At 43.4% G+C, this 18,808-nt stretch overlaps 2 protein-coding genes across 6 annotated transcripts in view; one reads left to right on the top strand and one right to left on the bottom strand.

The window, feature by feature from the left end:
* Nucleotides 1-18,808, bottom strand: part of LOC106606222 (tubulin-specific chaperone D) — a 120,368-nt gene that overhangs the window by 83,347 nt on the left and 18,213 nt on the right. For both annotated transcript variants that reach the window (XR_006770116.1, XM_045719709.1), the window contains exons 12-15: nucleotides 16,588-16,648; nucleotides 16,261-16,335; nucleotides 13,902-13,996; nucleotides 2,060-2,216 (exon numbers count right to left, since the gene is read on the bottom strand). Coding sequence is in view for 1 of the 2 variants with exons in the window: in XM_045719709.1 (XP_045575665.1) it covers nucleotides 2,060-2,216; nucleotides 13,902-13,996; nucleotides 16,261-16,335; nucleotides 16,588-16,648 (388 nt within the window). In the remaining variant the exon portion in view is untranslated. The remainder of the gene's footprint in view (nucleotides 1-2,059; nucleotides 2,217-13,901; nucleotides 13,997-16,260; nucleotides 16,336-16,587; nucleotides 16,649-18,808) is intronic.
* Nucleotides 7,266-13,367, top strand: LOC106606265 (zinc finger protein 750). Of its 4 annotated transcripts, none has more exons than XM_045719713.1 (4): nucleotides 7,266-7,420; nucleotides 9,715-11,107; nucleotides 11,516-12,071; nucleotides 12,336-13,367. In XM_045719713.1, exons 1-4 carry the CDS (start codon nucleotides 7,378-7,380, stop codon nucleotides 12,909-12,911), a joined length of 2,568 nt encoding a protein of 855 aa, XP_045575669.1. In that variant the 5' UTR covers nucleotides 7,266-7,377; the 3' UTR covers nucleotides 12,912-13,367. The 4 variants fall into 4 exon arrangements, with proteins under 4 accessions (XP_045575669.1, XP_045575668.1, XP_045575667.1 ...); XM_045719712.1 differs by having other exon boundaries at nucleotides 12,105-13,367; XM_045719711.1 differs by having other exon boundaries at nucleotides 11,516-12,665; nucleotides 12,699-13,367.

Genomic DNA, 18,808 nt, shown 5'->3' with positions numbered 1-18,808 from the left:
TAGTCTTGCCCATTCACCCTCTGAATGGCACACATACACAATCCATGCCTCAATTGTCTCAAGGCATAAAAATCCTTATTTAACCTGGTTTCATCAGCGCTAAGGCCTGTGGTGTATTCAGCTGTGACACTAAAGGCCTGTGGTGTATTCAGCTGTGATACTAAAGGCCTGTGGTGTATTCAGCTGTGACACTAAAGGCCTGTGGTGTATTCAGCTGTGACACTAAAGGCCTGTGGTGTATTCAGCTGTGACACTAAAGGCCTGTGGTGTATTCAGCTGTGACACTAAAGGCCTGTGGTGTATTCAGCTGTGATACTAAAGGCCTGTGGTGTATTCATGGGTGTCATTTAGGTCATGTTATCTCTATATAGCTGTCTTTACATCTCTCTGTCCACAGCCGTCAACAACTGGGATGATTTATCTTACTTTACTAACTTTGAACCTCGCGGCTTAAACAATGACGAGGCTAATATATGGATTTTTCCGGCTTTCAATTTTTTTTCTTCCAAAAAAAACACATTCTGTGACGTGCTCAGTTTTTTGGCGGCATGAAGCTTTCAGTAGACCAATGAAATTGCCAAACGGGTTAAAGTCAAACAACTTTTTTGTTTACTGTTTCGATTAAATCGAGCGCTCTCAAACGTCCCATCATTCTGATTACAGTAGTCATTTTGTCACCCTCATCATGGCAAAGACACGGAGAAATGAATATGACGCAGCATTCAAGTTGAAGGCGATTCATCTGGCTGTTGGAAAAGGAAAGCTGCTGCACGGGAGCTTGGTCTTAATGAGTCGATGATAAGACGTTGGAAACAGCAGCGTGAGGAATTGACTCAGTGCAAAAAGACAACTAAAGCTTACTGCTAATTTTTTTATTTTTGTTACAAGCCGTGTTTCGTTAAAGCCTATTTATTTTTGTTACAAGCCGTGTTTCGTTAAAGTCTATTTATTTTTGTTACAAGCCGTGTTTCGTTAAAGCCTATTTATTTTTGTTACAAGCCGTGTTTCGTTAAAGCCTATTTATTTTTGTTACAAGCCGTGTTTCGTTAAAGCCTATTTATTTTTGTTACAAGCCGTGTTTCGTTAAAGCCTGTTTATTTTTGTTACAAGCCGTGTTTCGTTAAAGCCTGTTTATTTTTGTTACAAGTCGTGTTTCGTTAAAGCCTGTGTAAAGTTCATTTGTTTCAATGTACCGGTAGGGACCTGCGGCTTATATACATGTGCGGCTTATTTATGTTCAAAAAAAATAAAAAAATAAAATTCAGTGGGTGCGGCTTATATTCAGGTGCGCTCAATAGTCCGAAAATTACGGTAACTGTTATTTATGCTGCTGTGAAGTACTAAGGACAATTCTAATGAGATCTTGAAGTGAAAAGTGTTTGTTGGACTATATTTGGCCGGGGCGGCAGCTAGCCTAGTGGTTAGAGTGTAGGGGCGGCAGGTAGTCTGGTGGTTAGAGTGTTGGGGCGGCAGGTAGTCTGGTGGTTAGAGTGTTGGGGCGGCAGGTAGTCTGGTGGTTAGAGTGTTGGGGCGGCAGGTAGTCTGGTGGTTAGAGTGTAGGGGCGGCAGGTAGCCTAGTGGTTAGAGTGTAGGGGCGGCAGGTAGTTTAGTGGTTAGAGTGTAGGGGCGGCAGGTAGTATAGTGGTTAGAGTGTAGGGGCGGCAGGTAGCCTAGTGGTTAGAGCGTTGGACTAGTAACTGAAAGGTTGCTAGATCGAATCCCCGAGCTGACAAGGTAAAAATCTGTCGTTCTGCCCCTGAACAAGGCAGTAACCCACTGTTCCTAGGCCGTCATTGAAAATAAGAATTTGCTATTAACTGACCTGCCTAGTTAAATAAAGGTTAAATAAAACATTTATTTAAAAAATTTAAACATTCTGTAATCTAAAAGCCCATGTTTAACCTTCTCTATTATTAGGGCAGAATCCGACTTTGAGATCTGCAAGTTTTCAATTGACATCAATTCACTAACTGAACAGAGAAAATTAAAAACGGAATTGACCCCGACCGGGGTCAGAGAGACAGAGGAGGAGGATGATGAAGAAGTAGAGGAGTGTTACCAGGCGATCTGCGTGACGAAGGGCTTCAGCTCGGTGGGTTCGTAGGCCCTGGCAAAGGCCCAACAGACGTAGCAGGCTGCGTCTCGTACGTTAGAACCAACACTACACGCTCCTCTCTTTTCATCATAGACCAAGGCCTTCAGGATCAGAGGCACCACTGGGGGGGAGGGGAAAAGAGTGAGCGAGAGAGCGAGAGCGAGAGACAAATGAGTAGTCCACAGACAAAAATAACATCTTAAACAGTTCAGAAGTAGTGTATAAGCAGTTCATTAGAACTTCATATGTACAGTGGGGGGAAAAAGTATAAAAAGTATTTGATCCCCTGCTGATTTTATACGTTTGCCCACTGACAAAGAAAGGGTCAGTCTATAATTTTAATGGTAGGTTTATTAGAACAGTGAGAGACAGAATAACAACAGAAATATCCAGAAAAACGCATGTCAGAAATGTTATAAATTTATTTGCATTTTAATGAGGGAAATAAGTATTTGACCCCCTCTCAAACAGAAAGATTTCTGGCTCCCAGGTGTCTTTTATACAGGTAACGAGCTGAGATTAGGAGCACACTCTTAAAGGGAGTGCTCCTAACCGCAGCTTGTTAACTGTAAAAAAGGCACCCGTCCACAGAAGCAATCAATCAATAACATTCCCAACTCTCCACCATGGCCAAGACCAAAGAGCTCTCCAAGTATGTCAGGGACAAGATTGTAGACCTACACAAGGCTGGAATGGGCTACAAGACCATCGCCAAGCAGCTTGGTGAGAAGGTGACAACATTTGGCGCGATTATTCGCAAATGGAAGAAACACAAAAGAACTGTCCATATCCCTCGGCCTGGGGCTCCATGCAAGATCTCACCTCGTGGAGTTGCAATGATCATGAGAATGGTGAGGAATCAGCCCAGAACTACACGGGAGGATCTTGTCAATGATCTCAAGGCAGCTGGGACCATAGTCACCAAGAAAACTATTGGTAACACACTACGCCGTGAAGGACTGAAATCCTGCAGCGCCCGCAAGGTCCCCCTGCTCAAGAAAGCACATATACATGCCCGTCTGAAGTTTTTCAATGAACATCTGAATGACTCAGAGGACAACTGGTGAAAGTGTTGTGGTCAGATGAGACCAAAATGGAGCTCTTTGACATCAACTCAACTCACCATGTTTGGAGGAGGAGGAATGCTGCCTATGACCCCAAGAACACCATCTCCACCGTCAAACATGGAGGTGGAAACATTATGCTTTGGGGGTGTTTTTCTGCTAAGGGGACAGGACAACTTCACCGCATCAAAGGGACGATGGACGGGGCCATGTACCGTCAAATCTTGGGTGAGAACCTCCTTCCCTCAGCCAGGGTATTGAAAATGGATCGTGGATGGGTATTCCAGCATGACAATGACCCAAAACACACGGCCAAGGCAACAAAGGAGTGGCTCAAGAAGAAGCACATTAAGGTCCTGGAGTGGCCTAGCCAGTCTCCAGACCTTAATCCCATAGAAAATCTGTGGAGGGAGCTGAAGGTTCGAGTTGCCAAACATCAGCCTCGAAACCTTAATGACTTGGAGAAGATCTGCAAAGAGGAGTGGGACAAAATCCCTCCTGAGATGTGTACAAACCTGGTGGCCAACTACAAGAAACATCTGACCTCTGTGATTGCCAACAAGGGTTTTGCCACCAAGTACTAAGTCATGTTTTGCAGAGGGGTCAAATACTTACTTCCCTCATTAAAATGCTAATCATTTTATAACATTTTTGACATGCGTTTTTCTGGATTTTTTTGTTGTTATTCTGTCTCTCACTGTTCATATAAACCTACCATTAAAATTATAGACTGATCATTTCTTTGTAAATGGGCAAACGTACAAAATCAGCAGGGGATCAAATACTTTTTCCCCCCACTGTAGGTCATTAATAAAATGATATATAACTCATTGATTAAAATTGTGTGATTGCCGTTTTAGTGGTGTAAGGTACACACAGCTGTATTATAATGTATTATTACTGTTTTACTAAATTGGTCCATAAGACCAATCACATCATAGGTTTATCCATCTCCCCTGACAACGGTTGTATCATTATGGCAGCTTGTAGTTCATGTGGGATTCTAAGTCATGCCACCTATCAGATCCTCTTCCTGTCCTCGCCTCATTGGCCCTGGCCTCTGTGGTTCACTCTGACGCAAGACACTCAGAGACTGGTGGGGTTAATAGTGTCGCTGTAAACCAACACCTCACACATCTTTTACTGCCAAGAGAGAAACCATTTGATAGTTTTAACCACTGTGGTGGAATAAGCAGCTCCAACTCGTATGACTGTGTACGGCATATGACCAAGGCAAAACTTGTTGAAATTACATAATTTCAACTAGTTTTGCCCACATTTTACACAATCTAATTATCTGATACAAACTACCTGAGAACTGGAGAGGGAAAAGCATTGAGACATGACTCATCAGAAATGAAAGCTGATAACAGCCATGCGTAAACTACCTCAGCCGAAATCACATCCAACAGTCAAATTTAGCGTGCTGGAGTAGAGAGGGTCCAACACGGTGTAGCGTTTATAACAACTTCATGTAATGACAATCCATTGTTGTGTTCACTACGTACAGTGTATTCAGAAAGTATTCAGACGCCTTGACTTTTACCACATTTTGTTAAGTTACAGCCCTATTTTAAAATGGATTAAATTGACAAAGCAAAAACTGAAATATCACATTTACATAAGTATTCAGACCCTTAACTCAGTACTTTGTTGAAGCACCTTTGGCTGCGATTACAGCCTCAAGTCTTCTTGGGTATGACGCTACAAGCTTGGCACACCTGTATTTGGGGAGTTTCTCCCATTCTTCTCTGCAGATGCTCTCAAGCTCTGTCAGGTTGGATGGGGAGCGTCGCTGCGCAGCTACTTTCAGTTCTCCCCAGAGATGTTCGATCGGGTTCAAGTCCGGGCTCTGGCTGGGCCACTCAAGGACATGCAGAGACTTGTCCTGAAGCCACTCCTGTGTTGTCTTGGTTGTGTGCTTAGGGTCATTGTCCTGTTAGAAGGTGACCCTTCACCCCAATCTGAGGTCCTGAGCTCTCTGGAGCAGGTTTTCATCAAGGATCTCTCTGTACTTTGCCCCGTTCACCTTCCCTCGATCCTGACTAGTCTCCGAGTCCCTGCCGCTGAAAAACTCTGCCGCTCTGAGAGTCACCTCCCTGACCAAGGCTCTTCTCACCTGATTGCTCAGTTTGGCCGGGTGGCCAGCTCTAGGAAGAGTCTTGGTGGATCGAAACTTCTTCCATTTAAGAATGATGGAGGCCACTGTGTTCTTGGGAACCTCCAAACCTGCAGACATTTTTTGGTACCCTTCCCCAGATCTGTGCCTCGACACAATCCTGTCTCAGAGCTCTACGGACAATTCCTTCGACCTCATGGCTTGGTTCTTGCTCTGACATGCACTGTCAACTGTGGGACCTTATATAGACAGGTGTGTGCCTTTCCAAATCATGTCCAATCAATTGAATTTACCACAGGTGGACTCCAATCAAGTTGTAGAAACATCTCAAGGATCATCAATGGAAACAGGATGCACCTGAGCTCAATTTTGAGCCGCATAGCAAAGAGTCTGAATACTTATGTAAATAAGGTATTTCTGTTTTTTATTTTTATTTTTGCAAAAATGTCCCAAAAAATATCTAAAAACACTGTCATTATGGGGTATTGTGATGTCATTATGGGGTATTGTGTGTAGATTGATGAGGACATTTTTGTATTTCATCCATTTTAGAATAAGGCTGTAACGTAACAAAATGTGGGAAAAGTCAAGGGGTCTGAATACTTTCTGAATGCACTGTATTCCGATAAAGAATGCAGCTAGTCTCATTCCTTCAGTTTCCCAGTCATAGCCTGCCTAGGCTATATGCCTGCGCTCAAAATCAACAAAGGTCATTTTTTTAAAACCTTTTTATTTAATTTATTTACAATGACGGCCTACCCCAGCCAAACCCGGACGACGCTGGGCCAATTGTGTGCCGCCCTATGGGACTCCCAATCGCGGCCGATTGTGATACAGCCTGGATTTGAACCAGGGTGCCTGTAGTGACGCCTCTTGCACTGAGATGCAGTGCCTTAGACCGCAGCGCCACTCAGAGCCCAGGTAGGCAGGCATAAAGTCTCAAATATGTATTATTGGTACTGGCAGCTGAACTTAACAACACTAAATAGACACAACTTTGACTATACATGTTAATTCCAGACTTAATGCACAAAGTCTATTTTCTGTCAGTTTATCCACTCACTAGCAGCATTGCTTCGAGCAGGTAGGAGAAAGATAGACGCGCTTTCTAATTTGAAGCACATGATGCAGTTGGCTCCCGGCCCGTCTGTTTTCTTTCTAATTCCAGCGTGTACACGCTCGTTCACAAAAAAAAAAAACTGGTTGATTTGGGCTTTAGATATACTAAGATACAAAGTCTGAGGTCATTCATTTTCTAAAGTATCCATTTTCAATGTTGACACTGGACATTAAAAAGACTGGCGCTGTCATAAAGCGACAGGTAGAGGTCAACACCAGCGCCACAGCCAACAACACCCTTATTTACCTGAATGCAAAATGACCTTTTCCATTATTGCAAATGTCTATCATCCTCAGGGTGTTGTGGGAACTTGTGTTAAAACACTTTGCTCAAACAGACATTTAAAGATGGGACTGGATTCATGATTGCGTATTTAAGAGAAGTATGTCTAAGCTTTGCCCTGCCCACCTTAATGCCCATGTTGTGTTTCCCATGAAGAGGACAATAGAGAAAGGAACGGAGACAGGGAGGGAGAGAGAAAACGGAGACGGACAGTTTTCTCCCATCATGTAAATGGTGTCTTGGGGCCTGAATAATATTTAGCTAAAATAGATTAGATTGAGAGATAGAGAGACAGAGAGAGAGAGAGAGAGAGAGAGAGAGAGAGAGAGAGAGAGAGAGACAGAGAGAGAGAGAGAGAGAGACAGAGAGAGAGAGAGACAGAAAGAGAGAGACAGAAAGAGACAGAGAGTTTTCTCCCATCATGTAAATGGTGTCTCGGGGCCTGACTAATATTTAGCTAGGATGGATGTTGCCTGAGGGCCCGACTGTTTCTGCTGGAGGCCACGCCCACTCAGGGCCCTACTGTTACTGTTGGGATAAAGTAGGCTCCGCCCCCTAGGTAAACTAGTCCAAGGTAACAGGACAGGTAAGACCTCACAGACAGGAAGTCAGATCAACAATCACCACAGACCAGGCAGCAGAGCACACACACACATTTGGGACACTACTGGAGACACAGTCCCAGAACTACTGGCTGATGTTCCTACACTCTGGAGCGAGCCTCCTCACAAACACAGCAGGTAAGACTGCTTTCTCACTACCTAACTACCACGGGTTTAACCGACCAACAGGAACGGCAGTTGGTCAACACAATCATGACAAGCCGTTCTTTATTTTCTGCATATCCAGCTGAACGGTACCTTGTAACCGCTCTGTGGTTCAGTGTGTGGAGGTTTCCATGTGACTGAGTCTACAGGTGTATTTTGGGGTGAGACTGTGCACCTGTTAGGCCACCTGTTACCTGTGTGTTCTAATAACCTACTGCCTGCATGGTACTGACGGACAGACCCACAAACACACCTGGCCACTACCTCAACAGTCAACACTGGCTTGTTACGTCTGAGACAGAGGATGTGGATCATAGCACATGGAAGTGATTACAACATGTTGCTGGTCTGATGAACCAGATGTTTACTAAGAACACCTGGTAAGGTACGGACGAGAGGGGTTTGAGTTGGGAAAGTTGGAAAGTCGTTTCTGTGAGGGGCTTTGTATCTGGTAGACTACGAGTGTTGGCTCTGTTCCAGTTAGTGATAGCAAGATAACACAACTAACAAGGTTCTCCAACCGATTTCTCTTCTTGAGAAGGGAGTGGCGTTCCGTTCTGCACCACACCTGAGCAGGAACCTGAGAGACGACTTCTTGCGACAGTGTGTGACGGAACGGTTCAGTCTCTTTAGGCGGAGCCCTGAACTGTGTGTGTGTGTGTGTGTCTATCCTAACCTGAAGACAGGGCCTTAGGTGACAGCTCTTTCTGAAAGGAAAACATCTGAATTGTTATAAACTCGTTAAACTGAGACGTTAAACTGAGACGGTTCTCATTTGAACACCAGTTCTATTTAGATGTGCATGAACGCCCTTTTTCTGGTGTTGCTGCATCTTAGTTGTTGTTCGCCGGTGCCGTGTCAGTTTACCACACACACACACACACACACACACTTCCTGTAACAAGCCCCTGACTCCTGAGTAACAGCCTCTCCAGGAAGACCATGCTGTCAGAAGGCCAGTCATACTCTCTCTACAAGGTTGATCTGGTGTGATGAGCTCATCAGATAAGGGGAAGTGTCTGAGCCTAGCTGACTAGCCCGCTATAGCAGTGCCATGCCCGTGCCTAGAGCCACGTATCACTGCATCCCGCTGCAGCACAGGTGGAGTCATGGGAAACAGGTGCCTTTCGCTTCCCACGCCTTCAGGCAGGCAGTTTAGTGAGGGAGAGAGAGACAGAGAGAGAGACAGACAGAGAGAGGAGCATGTCGTTACATGCCCTCCAGGTCTGCTAGGCAGGGTGAGGTCTACCATGCCTACTGATCTGCCTACCTGCCTGGATGATGCCTAGTCTAGCCACTCTCCTGCCTACCTGCCTGGATGACGCCTAGTCTAGCGACTCTCCTGCCTACATGACGCCTAGTCTAGCGACTCTCCTGCCTACATGACGCCTAGTCTAGCGACTCTCCTGCCTACATGACGCCTAGTCTAGCGACTCTCCTGCCTACATGACGCCTAGTCTAGCGACTCTCCTGCCTACATGACGCCTAGTCTAGCGACTCTCCTGCCTACATGCAGGTGGTTTGCATACTGTGAAAGCTGGATAGTTGTTCCTTGTTCCAAACATAACATACAGAGCAACTGTTAGTGGAATAGGTTAGCCTGAGGGCCTCTACTCACACAGAGGCAGACCCGCACTACTATCTGTCCATCTGGCACAAGTTTGACTCAGTTAATACTCGTCATTTACATACTAGGACGCTTGGCTTGATCCATGTATGTATGTATGTATGCATGTATGCATGTATGTATGCGTGTATGTGTGTATGTATGTATGTATGTAGTGTGTGTGTGTGTGTGTGTGTATGTATGTATGTATGTATATGTATGTATGTATGTATGTATGTATGCATGTAGACTGGACTATATGCCCTGAGGGTGCAGTGGTTCATGTCCTTGGGGAGGGGACTCTAATTTGCTCAGGCCAAAGACAGACAGAGAGGAGAGGTCAGTGTAAACTAGTCTAACTACTCTCCTCCTCCAGCTGAACCAGTTGAACTAGACTAGTATCTATGTTAATCCTACTCAGTAAACGCTGGGAGAGAATGTGCTGTTAACAAGACTTCCAACAAAAGGATCATTAACAAAAAGGTCCTAAAACACTCATCTACCCTAACATTTCCTTAAAGATCATTAATGATGTAAAGAAACTAAGCGTTAAAACACATTTCATTGTTCACATAATGTGAAGAAAGCATTAAAAAAATGTATGTCAATGTGCAGCACAACTAATCCATCAATCTGCTACCTCTTCCTCTTGTCTTTGCAGTGAAACTGCACACACACACCAGATCCAAAATGCTCAGCGTTCAGGAGCGCAAGCCCAAGAGGCCTCACTACATCCCACGGCCCCCAGGCAAGCCCTACAAGTACCAGTGTTTCCAGTGCCCATTCACCTGCAACGAGAAGTCTCACCTGTTCAACCACATGAAGTACAACCTCTGTAAGAACTCCATATCACTGGTGTCTCAGAAAGGAGGCCACACAGGGAGGCAGACCAAGACCCCTGGCCCTGCCAATGACAAACTGGCATCTTTAACCCTGAAAGATAAATCAGGGCCACTTCCTGTGGAACGGCTCATGACCCCTGAGGGTCACAGAGGAGGAGTGGAGAACAGGAGAGAAGAGAAGGAGGAGAAGGAGGAGAGAGAGGAGAAGGAGGAGAGAGAGGAGAAGGAGGAGAGAGAGGAGGAGAAGGAGGAGGAGAAGGAGGAGAGAGAGGAGGCGTGTGGGAGGCCAGTCAGGAAAGACATTCAGAGTGTGATTAAATCAGACACAAAGGAACTGAAAGAGGCCAAGGCTTTGCCACGCCCGTCAGCCTTCTCCCAAGTCACACCCAATCGGGAGAACCCAGAAGGCGCGCTAAAGTCGTCCCACAACCAATCAGGGGAGCCGTCTCTGACTCCACCCATGCCATCATTCCATAACCCCACCTTCGCCTGCGGCCCAATGGCAACAGCCTCCATGCCGCTGAAGCCCCTCCCACCTCACATAATACCTGAGTACCCTCCCTACCTGTTTCCTGATCGCCACCCGGCCCTCCACCCCCTCTACCAGCCCTACTTCATCCCAGGGACGCATCACCTTTCTGGGCCAAACTCCCAGACTTACCGGCCTAGCTTCCTGGAGAACCCACAAAGACCTGTGATACCCATGAACTCGGACCACTCCCACCCATCTCTCATCCCTCCATACCCCTACAGATACGGTCTCCCCCTGCCCTATGGCCTGTACCGCCCCTCGGACCACCACCACCCCATCCCTCTCCCAGGCTCCAGGTACCATCCTCTGGATGTGTACGGCCCAGGACCAGGCCCCGGCCTGGGACCTAGGGACTATGACTTTTACCTCCACCCCAGGCTCCATGGTGAACCCCACAGCAGACCCACGGAGGAAGGGACCAGCCAGGTGGAGCAGAGCAGAGACAAGCCCACCAGACTGAGCCCCATGGAGGGGTGTTCTGCCTTGGGCTCTCCTGACAGACCCAGCCCTCCACACCCCTTCACCCAGAGAGACACTACTGAGGGTTCCAGATGTACCGTCCTGGGAGAACCACAGCCTGTCAACCAATCAGGAGGACCAGAGCCAGCCTCGCAGCCAATCAGAGTAGACGCGAGCAAAGAGGACGCACCACAGAGCTTGATGACGCACATGGAAAGAGGGTAAGTGATGATACAACAACATGCACTCTCCTCACACAGCTCTTTACCAGCCAAAACAGCTGAAGCTCTAAATAGTCTATACAGATGTTTCAGTGTAATCTAAATAGTCTATACAGATGTTTCAGTGTCTAATCTAAATAGTCTATACAGATGTATCAGTGTAATCTAAATAGTCTATACAGATGTTTCAGTGTCTAATCTAAATAGTCTATACAGATGTATCAGTGTCTAATCTAAATAGTCTATACAGATGTATCAGTGTCTAATCTAAATAGTCTATACAGATGTATCAGTGTCTAATCTAAATAGTCTATACAGATGTTTCAGTGTCTAATCTAAATAGTCTATACAGATGTATCAGTGGATGTCTAATCTTATGCATATTATTTGTCTTTCTTCCTCATTCAGGTCGGCAGCCAACCGCACAGAGCACTCCACCTCTGACGAAAGCAACGACTCCTCATCTGAACGAGATGGTGACGACGATGATGATAAAGACACTGAGGAAGATGTGATGCCCCTGAACCTCTCCAAAAAGGACCAGGAGTCAGACCTCTTCACCAGCAGGGGGAGCTGTCCTGAAACAGGGCACCCGGAGGAGGACCTGCCACTGAACCTCAGCCTTAGGGCCACACCAGGCAGTCCAGATCACTGCTCCAAAATGGCCGCCACAGGGAGGGAGTTTGTTAGTGTCCAACCAGGCAACCCAGACCATTGCTCCAAAATGGCCACCTTAATCGCAGTGGATCTCAGTCAACAGGGCTCCAGCCCAGCTCCCACCCAAACAGACAAGGAGCCCAGTGACCAACAGAGACAGACTGCAGCCCTGGCTCTCTGCCAGCTGGCTAGCTCCTCCTCTTCCTCCAGCTGCAGCCTCAGCTCTATGGCAGCAGACAGCCCGTCAGTATGCCCAACACCAACAGAGTGCCCCTGTCCCCCAACAACCACAGCCCTCACCAGAGAGGTGAAACACACAACTTCAGGCCTCACCAGAGAGGTGAAACACACAACTTCAGGCCTCACCAGAGAGGTGAAACACACAACTTCAGGCCTCACCAGAGAGGTGAAACACACAACCACAGGCCTCACCAGAGAGGTGAAACACACAACCACAGGCCTCACCAGAGAGGTGAAACACACAACCACAGGCCTCACCAGAGAGGTGAAACACACAACTTCAGGCCTCACCAGAGAGGTGAAACACACAACCACAGGCCTCACCAGAGAGGTGAAACACACAACTTCAGGCCTCACCAGAGAGGTGAAACACACAACTTCAGGCCTCACCAGAGAGGTGAAACACACAACTTCAGGCCTCACCAGAGAGGTGAAACACACAACCACAGGCCTCACCAAAGAGGTGAAACACACAACCACAGGCCTCACCAGAGAGGTGAAACACACAACCACAGGCCTCACCAGAGAGGTGAAACACACAACCACAGGCCTCACCAGAGAGGTGAAACACACAACCACAGGCCTCACCAGAGAGGTGAAACACACAACCACAGGCCTCACCAGAGAGGTGAAACACACAACCACAGGCCTCACCAGAGAGGTGAAACACACAACTTCAGGCCTCTCCAGAGAGGTGAAACAGGAACACACAGCCAAGGGCCAGACTGAACAGTCTAGTACCAAAGTTAGGGGGGTGAAGAGAGCTGCCAGGGGAGAGAGCCAGCTCCCAGCCAGGAAAAACACCAAGTTTACAGCACCTCACAAACAGAGACAGACTAAGAGGGCCCGGGTGGTGAAGGAGACAGGAGGAGGGAGAGCACTGAGGAGGAGACCTCTCTGCTGCTGAACACAGTGACAGTTCAACCAATACCCATCCACCAGACACAGGAAGTCCACAGGACCTCAAAACCCCCATGGCCTCTAGTCTAGGACCAGGATGTGAAGGAGTAAAGTGGAGCTGTACAGTTGAACCTCCACGGACACTCCCCTGTCTGTCTACAGGACGATCAAATGTTTACCAAGCGCTAAAAGCAAGACCAGCATGTGATGGTGTCTACCGTAGGCTACAGGGAAAACCCCTTTTCAAAAATAACTCCTCACCTGCACTGACTTGACCCAAATAGCCTTTCATATAAATGTTAACCCTTTATATCTGATCACAGAACACTGTATATAACAAGGGTGGAACTATTTAAGTGACTATAATATTTGGTATACTACAAGGTGCATGGTGGTGGGATAAGGTGTATATATTTAATATGGTTCTAAAAAGCATTACCAAAATAAAATCTGTCCATATCTATCCCAGGGGTTGTTGTTCTGTATGGCTGTTGTGACTGTGAGGGTTTATGGGAAGGGAAGTGCAGTTCACTCACACATCCAGGGGTTGTTGTTCTGTATGGCTGTTGTGACTGTGAGGGTTTATGGGAAGGGAAGTGCAGTTCACTCACACATCCAGGGGTTGTTGTTCTGTATGGCTGTTGTGACTGAGGGTTTATGGGAAGGGAAGTGCAGTTCACTCACACATCCAGGGGTTGTTGTTCTGTATGGCTGTTGTGACTGAGGGTTTATGGGAAGGGAAGTGCAGTTCACTCACACATCCAGGGGTTGTTGTTCTGTATGGCTGTTGTGACTGTGAGGGTTTATGGGAAGGGAAGTGCAGTTCACTCACACATCCAGGGGTTGTTGTTCTGTATGGCTGTTGTGACTGAGGGTTTATGGGAAGGGAAGGGGGGTTGCTTTGCAGGTACAGACGACATGTTGTGTCGTAGTTCAAATACAAGAAGCTCCCGCACGCCACTCTAGCTAGCTGTGTGTGCAGGGTTTTGTTACGTACCGTCCGGGAGACGAGAGGGCACCAGCAGGCCTCTTCTCCCCAGCTCTGCCAAAGCCAAGCAGCCTCCATGCCACGCGTTGTCCGTCTCCTGGAAACTAGAACAAGAACACACACCAAGGATGACATTTGACCTCCGCAAAACTGACCTGAGCTCCGCACAAACTACCTTAAAACGGTCATGAAGAGTCAACATCCTGTTTTCATCAAATTGAATGATATTTGGATGAAACCAGGTCAAAGTGTGACGACCAAAGTATGAAAAATGACTGTTGCTTCTACATTGATAAAGTTACTGGTCCCCTCCCCCATGTCAACCACTTGGATTCAGGAGGCGGGATTATTAAAGCGATAAGGGACATCATCCCAACTCTCATTTTAATACACCAATGGTAACATGATTTTCTTTTACCTAATTGTCATAAGTTACAACATCGGAGAAGGTGTGTTTGCAGAGGGGCGTGACTTATATAACTAGATAGCTACTCTGCTGGTGCCAAAATGTGACTGTAGGATGTCAGCAAATATAATTAGAAGGGTCATTCAAAACGCCAACGCCGTTGTCATGTCAACACATCCGTCAGTGTTGCTGTGAACCGCATCACAAGAGACTTGCCAAACGGGAGATGTTTAATATTTATTTGTAACATCACTAGCTGGGTTTCCATCAATTGTCAACAGATTTTTATGTGAATATTCTAGAATCTGCATAAAGAAAACGTGCATTTTCCCAGCAGTAGTATGTTTCCACCAAAAAGTCCTGTTGCTGATAAAAATCAGTGTGTGATGTCATAGTGCAGACAAAATGGACTTAAAAATGTAAAAGTTGATAGTGTTTCCATGGCCTTTTCACCTCTACTGATAGTTGTGTCTGGTCTGGACACCTGCGCTCTAGACAACAGCTGACACATACAGTGCAGGTAGGCTGGTCTACAAGACATTATTATGGATAAAAGCGAGAATATTTTTATTTGACAAATGGCAGTCAAGCATCGATCATCACGTCACCAGAATAAGACAGTCGATATTTATTGGTAAAGGAACATCAAGCTCATCACTGTGCACTTTCACCTCCCTGTAAAGTTCATCACAACTTATTTCATCTGTACCTTATTAACCTGCATGTTACCTGAGTGGTAGTGGGAGGACAACACACCATATCATCACCTGACTCCAAGTTTTACTTCAATATGTTATTATATCAATATTTGCGCATAAAAAGGCGTTTCCACCACAGTTTCCCGCATAATTCATTTTACAGACAGAAAAAGATCCCACCATGTCTAACGAACAAATTAACTGTCGGTATTTCTAAAATTACAGCGTGATTTTGTATTTTTTTTTTTATGTTGCTTTGTGTTTCACCAAATTAGCTTGAGATGATTTTACAGCAACACTGCATCTAAGTTCCATAACGTTTCAAAGACCTGTCGGTCAAGGCCAGCTCATGAATATAAGCTCCCCGCCCACTCAGCCTGTCTTTATAAACTTCCTGGTAGTTAGCCATGAGAGAAAAAGAGATTAAAAAAAAATAATTAAGCAATTCTATCTACCCCAAAAAAACATTATGGGTGGTATTTCAATCACTCAAAGGGTTATTTTGCATTGGAATCAGAATGACTGTTTGGCAGCTTTAATAAACTCAGCTAAAAAAATAAACATCCCTTTTTCAGGACCCTGTCTTTCAAAGATAATTCGTAAAACTCCAAATAACTTCACAGATCTTCATTGTAAAGGGTTTAAACACTGTTTCCCATGCTTGTTCAGTGAACCATAAACAATTAATGAACATGCACCTGTGGAACGGTCGTTAAGACACTAACAGCTTACAGACGGTAGGCAACTAAGGTCACAGTTATGAAAACTTAGGACACAAAAGAGGTCTTTCTACTGACTCTGAAAAACACCAAAAGAAAGATGCCCAGGGTCCCTGCTCATCTGCGTGAACGTGCCTTAGGCATGCTGCAAGGAGGCATGAGGACTGCAGATGTGGCCAGGGCAAAAGATTGCAATGTCCGTGCTGTGAGACGCCTAAGACAGCACTAATGCAGCTGGTGGCCACACCAGATACTGTGACTTTTGATTTTGACCCCCCCCTTTGTTCAGGGACACATTATTCAATTTCTGTTAGTCACATGTCTGTGGAACTTGTTCAGTTTATATCTCAGTTGTTGAATCTTGTTATGTTCATACAAATATTTACACGTTAAGTTTGCTGAAAATAAACGCAGTTGACAGTGAGAGGACATTTCTTTTTTTGCTGAGTTTACCTCAACGTATATTGTATGATAAGATGTTCCCCAGTGGCACAGACAAATAGCATAACATAACACAGCAAAGCTGCAAATGAACCAGTTGTTACCTGAAACAGTCCAACACTGATCCAACCACCTCGTCAGCCAGCTCCTTGGGGAGTCTCCCTGTCACCCTCCCAATACTGAGAAGAGGGAAGACATGTTGGATCCTATCGGAGCAATTCATCTGTACTTCATCAACATGAGGGCTCCTCCCTATAGGCACTTTTCTGGTTTTCAGGTGTTTTGTCTGTTCAGGTGCCACATTTATTCTGTACTACATCAACATGACAGACATAACTCAGTGCTCCTGCCTATAGCCATCATCCTGCCTTCTGAAAGACAGACGCTTAGTGTTTATCATTGTTCATTCAATGTGACAAAAAGGCTCTTACCCCTTAGCAGCAGACCAGCGCACGATGGTCTCCTTGTCTTTCAGCCCACCCAACAGTTGCTCTGTGAAATAACAGACAGAGAGAGAGTCACTACCTGAATAGCTGTGACTGAACAGACAGACAGACAGACAGACAGAATAGCTGTGACTGAACACCATAACAGACCTGATGTGGGTCAAATTCGGTAGGGCACACCGTAACAAAATGTTTTGCAACAGAACATGTAAATCTGTGTTGTGTTGTTATTGGTCAAGTAGTTCAGGATGTTGCACTCTCTACTGAACATAAGATACAGGCCTTAAAAGCAATGAGAAGGATGTTGACTTCAGACATATCAAGAGAGAACGAGAGCTGAGAGAGAGAGAGCAAGAGAGAGCTAGAGAGCGAGAGAGAGAGAGAGCTGAGAGAACCAGAGAGAGAGAGAGAGAGCTGAGAGAGAGAGAGAGCGAGAGAGAGCTGAGAGAGAGCTGAGAGAACCAGAGAGAGAGAGCGAGAGAGAGCTGAGAGAGAGCGAGAGAGAGCTGAGAGAAACCCAAGAGATATGTTTCTATATATATATATTTGTTTCATAGTTTCTATATAGTTATAGGTTTATATGTTTCTATATATATGTTTTATATATATATATATAGTTTCTATATATATATATATGGTTTTAATATATAGTTTCTATATATATATATATATTACATATAGTATAATATAGGTTCATATAGTTTCTATATATAATATGTTCATATATAGTTTAATAGTTTCATATAGTTTCTATATAAACCGATATGTTTCAATATATATTTAGTTTATATAGGTTTATATATATATATATATTTCTATATATATAGTTTTATAGTTTCTATATATATATATATTTCATATATATATGTTTTATATATAGGTTTCTATATATATAGTTTATATAGTTTCTATATAAACCGATATATATATATTTGTTTCTATATATATTTCTATATATAGTTTATATATATATATATTCTATATATTTTCTATATATGTTTCATATAGTATATTTCTATATATATATATTTTTGTTTATACCGATATATATATAGTTTCTATATATATATTTATATGTTTATATAAATATATATGTTTATATATATATGTTCTATGGTTTTATATGGTTTATAGTTTCTATATATATAGGTTTCTATATATATATATATGTTTCTATATATATATATTTCTAGTTTATATAGTTTTATAGTTTATATATATATTATATATAGGTTTCTATATATAATATAGTTTAGTTTCTATATATATGTTTTATATAGGTTTCTATATATGTTTCATATACCGCATAGGTTTATGTTTCTATATATATATATTATATAGTTTTATATAGTTTCTATATAATATATGTTTCATATATATATACTATATATATATATATGTTTCTATATATATATGTTTATATATATATTTTATATATGTTTATATATATATATATGTTCTATATACGTATATAATATATATTGTTTATATGTTTTATATATGTATATATATAGTTTCTATATATGTTTCATATATATATATGTTTCTATATATAGTTTCTATATATGTTTCTATATATAAATATATATAGTTTTATAAACGATATTATATATATGTCTATATCATATATAGTTTCTATAATATTATATATGATATATATATATATATGTATCCGATATATATATGTTTTATATATAAGTTTATATATTATATAATATAATATATGTTATATATATGGGTTTCTATATATATATATATTTAATATATATATATTTATATATATATAATATATTCAATATAAAATATATTTATATATAAGTTATATATATATGTTTATATTTTATGTTTCTATATATATGTTTCATATATATATTTCTATATATATATATTTTTCATAATAATATTTATATATAAATAATATATTGATTATATATATGTTTCTATATATGTTATATTTCATATATTTAATAGGGAGAGAGAGAGCTGAGAGAGAGAGACGAGAGAGAGAGAGAGAGAGCAGAGAAAGAAGAGAGAGACAAGAGAGAGAGAGCAGAGAGAGAGAGAGAGAGAGAGAGTGAGAGAACCAGAGAGAGAGAGAGAGAGAGAGAGAGAGAAGAGAGAGAGGAGCTGAGAGAGAGAGAGAGAGAGAGCTGAGAGAAGAGAGAGGAGAGAGAGAGAGAGAGCTGAGAGAGAGAGAGAGAACGAG

Source organism: Salmo salar, chromosome ssa06 (assembly GCF_905237065.1).
Source record: "Salmo salar chromosome ssa06, Ssal_v3.1, whole genome shotgun sequence".
Classification (NCBI taxonomy): Eukaryota; Metazoa; Chordata; class Actinopteri; order Salmoniformes; family Salmonidae; genus Salmo; species Salmo salar.
This window is presented reverse-complemented; position numbering and strand designations above follow the sequence as displayed.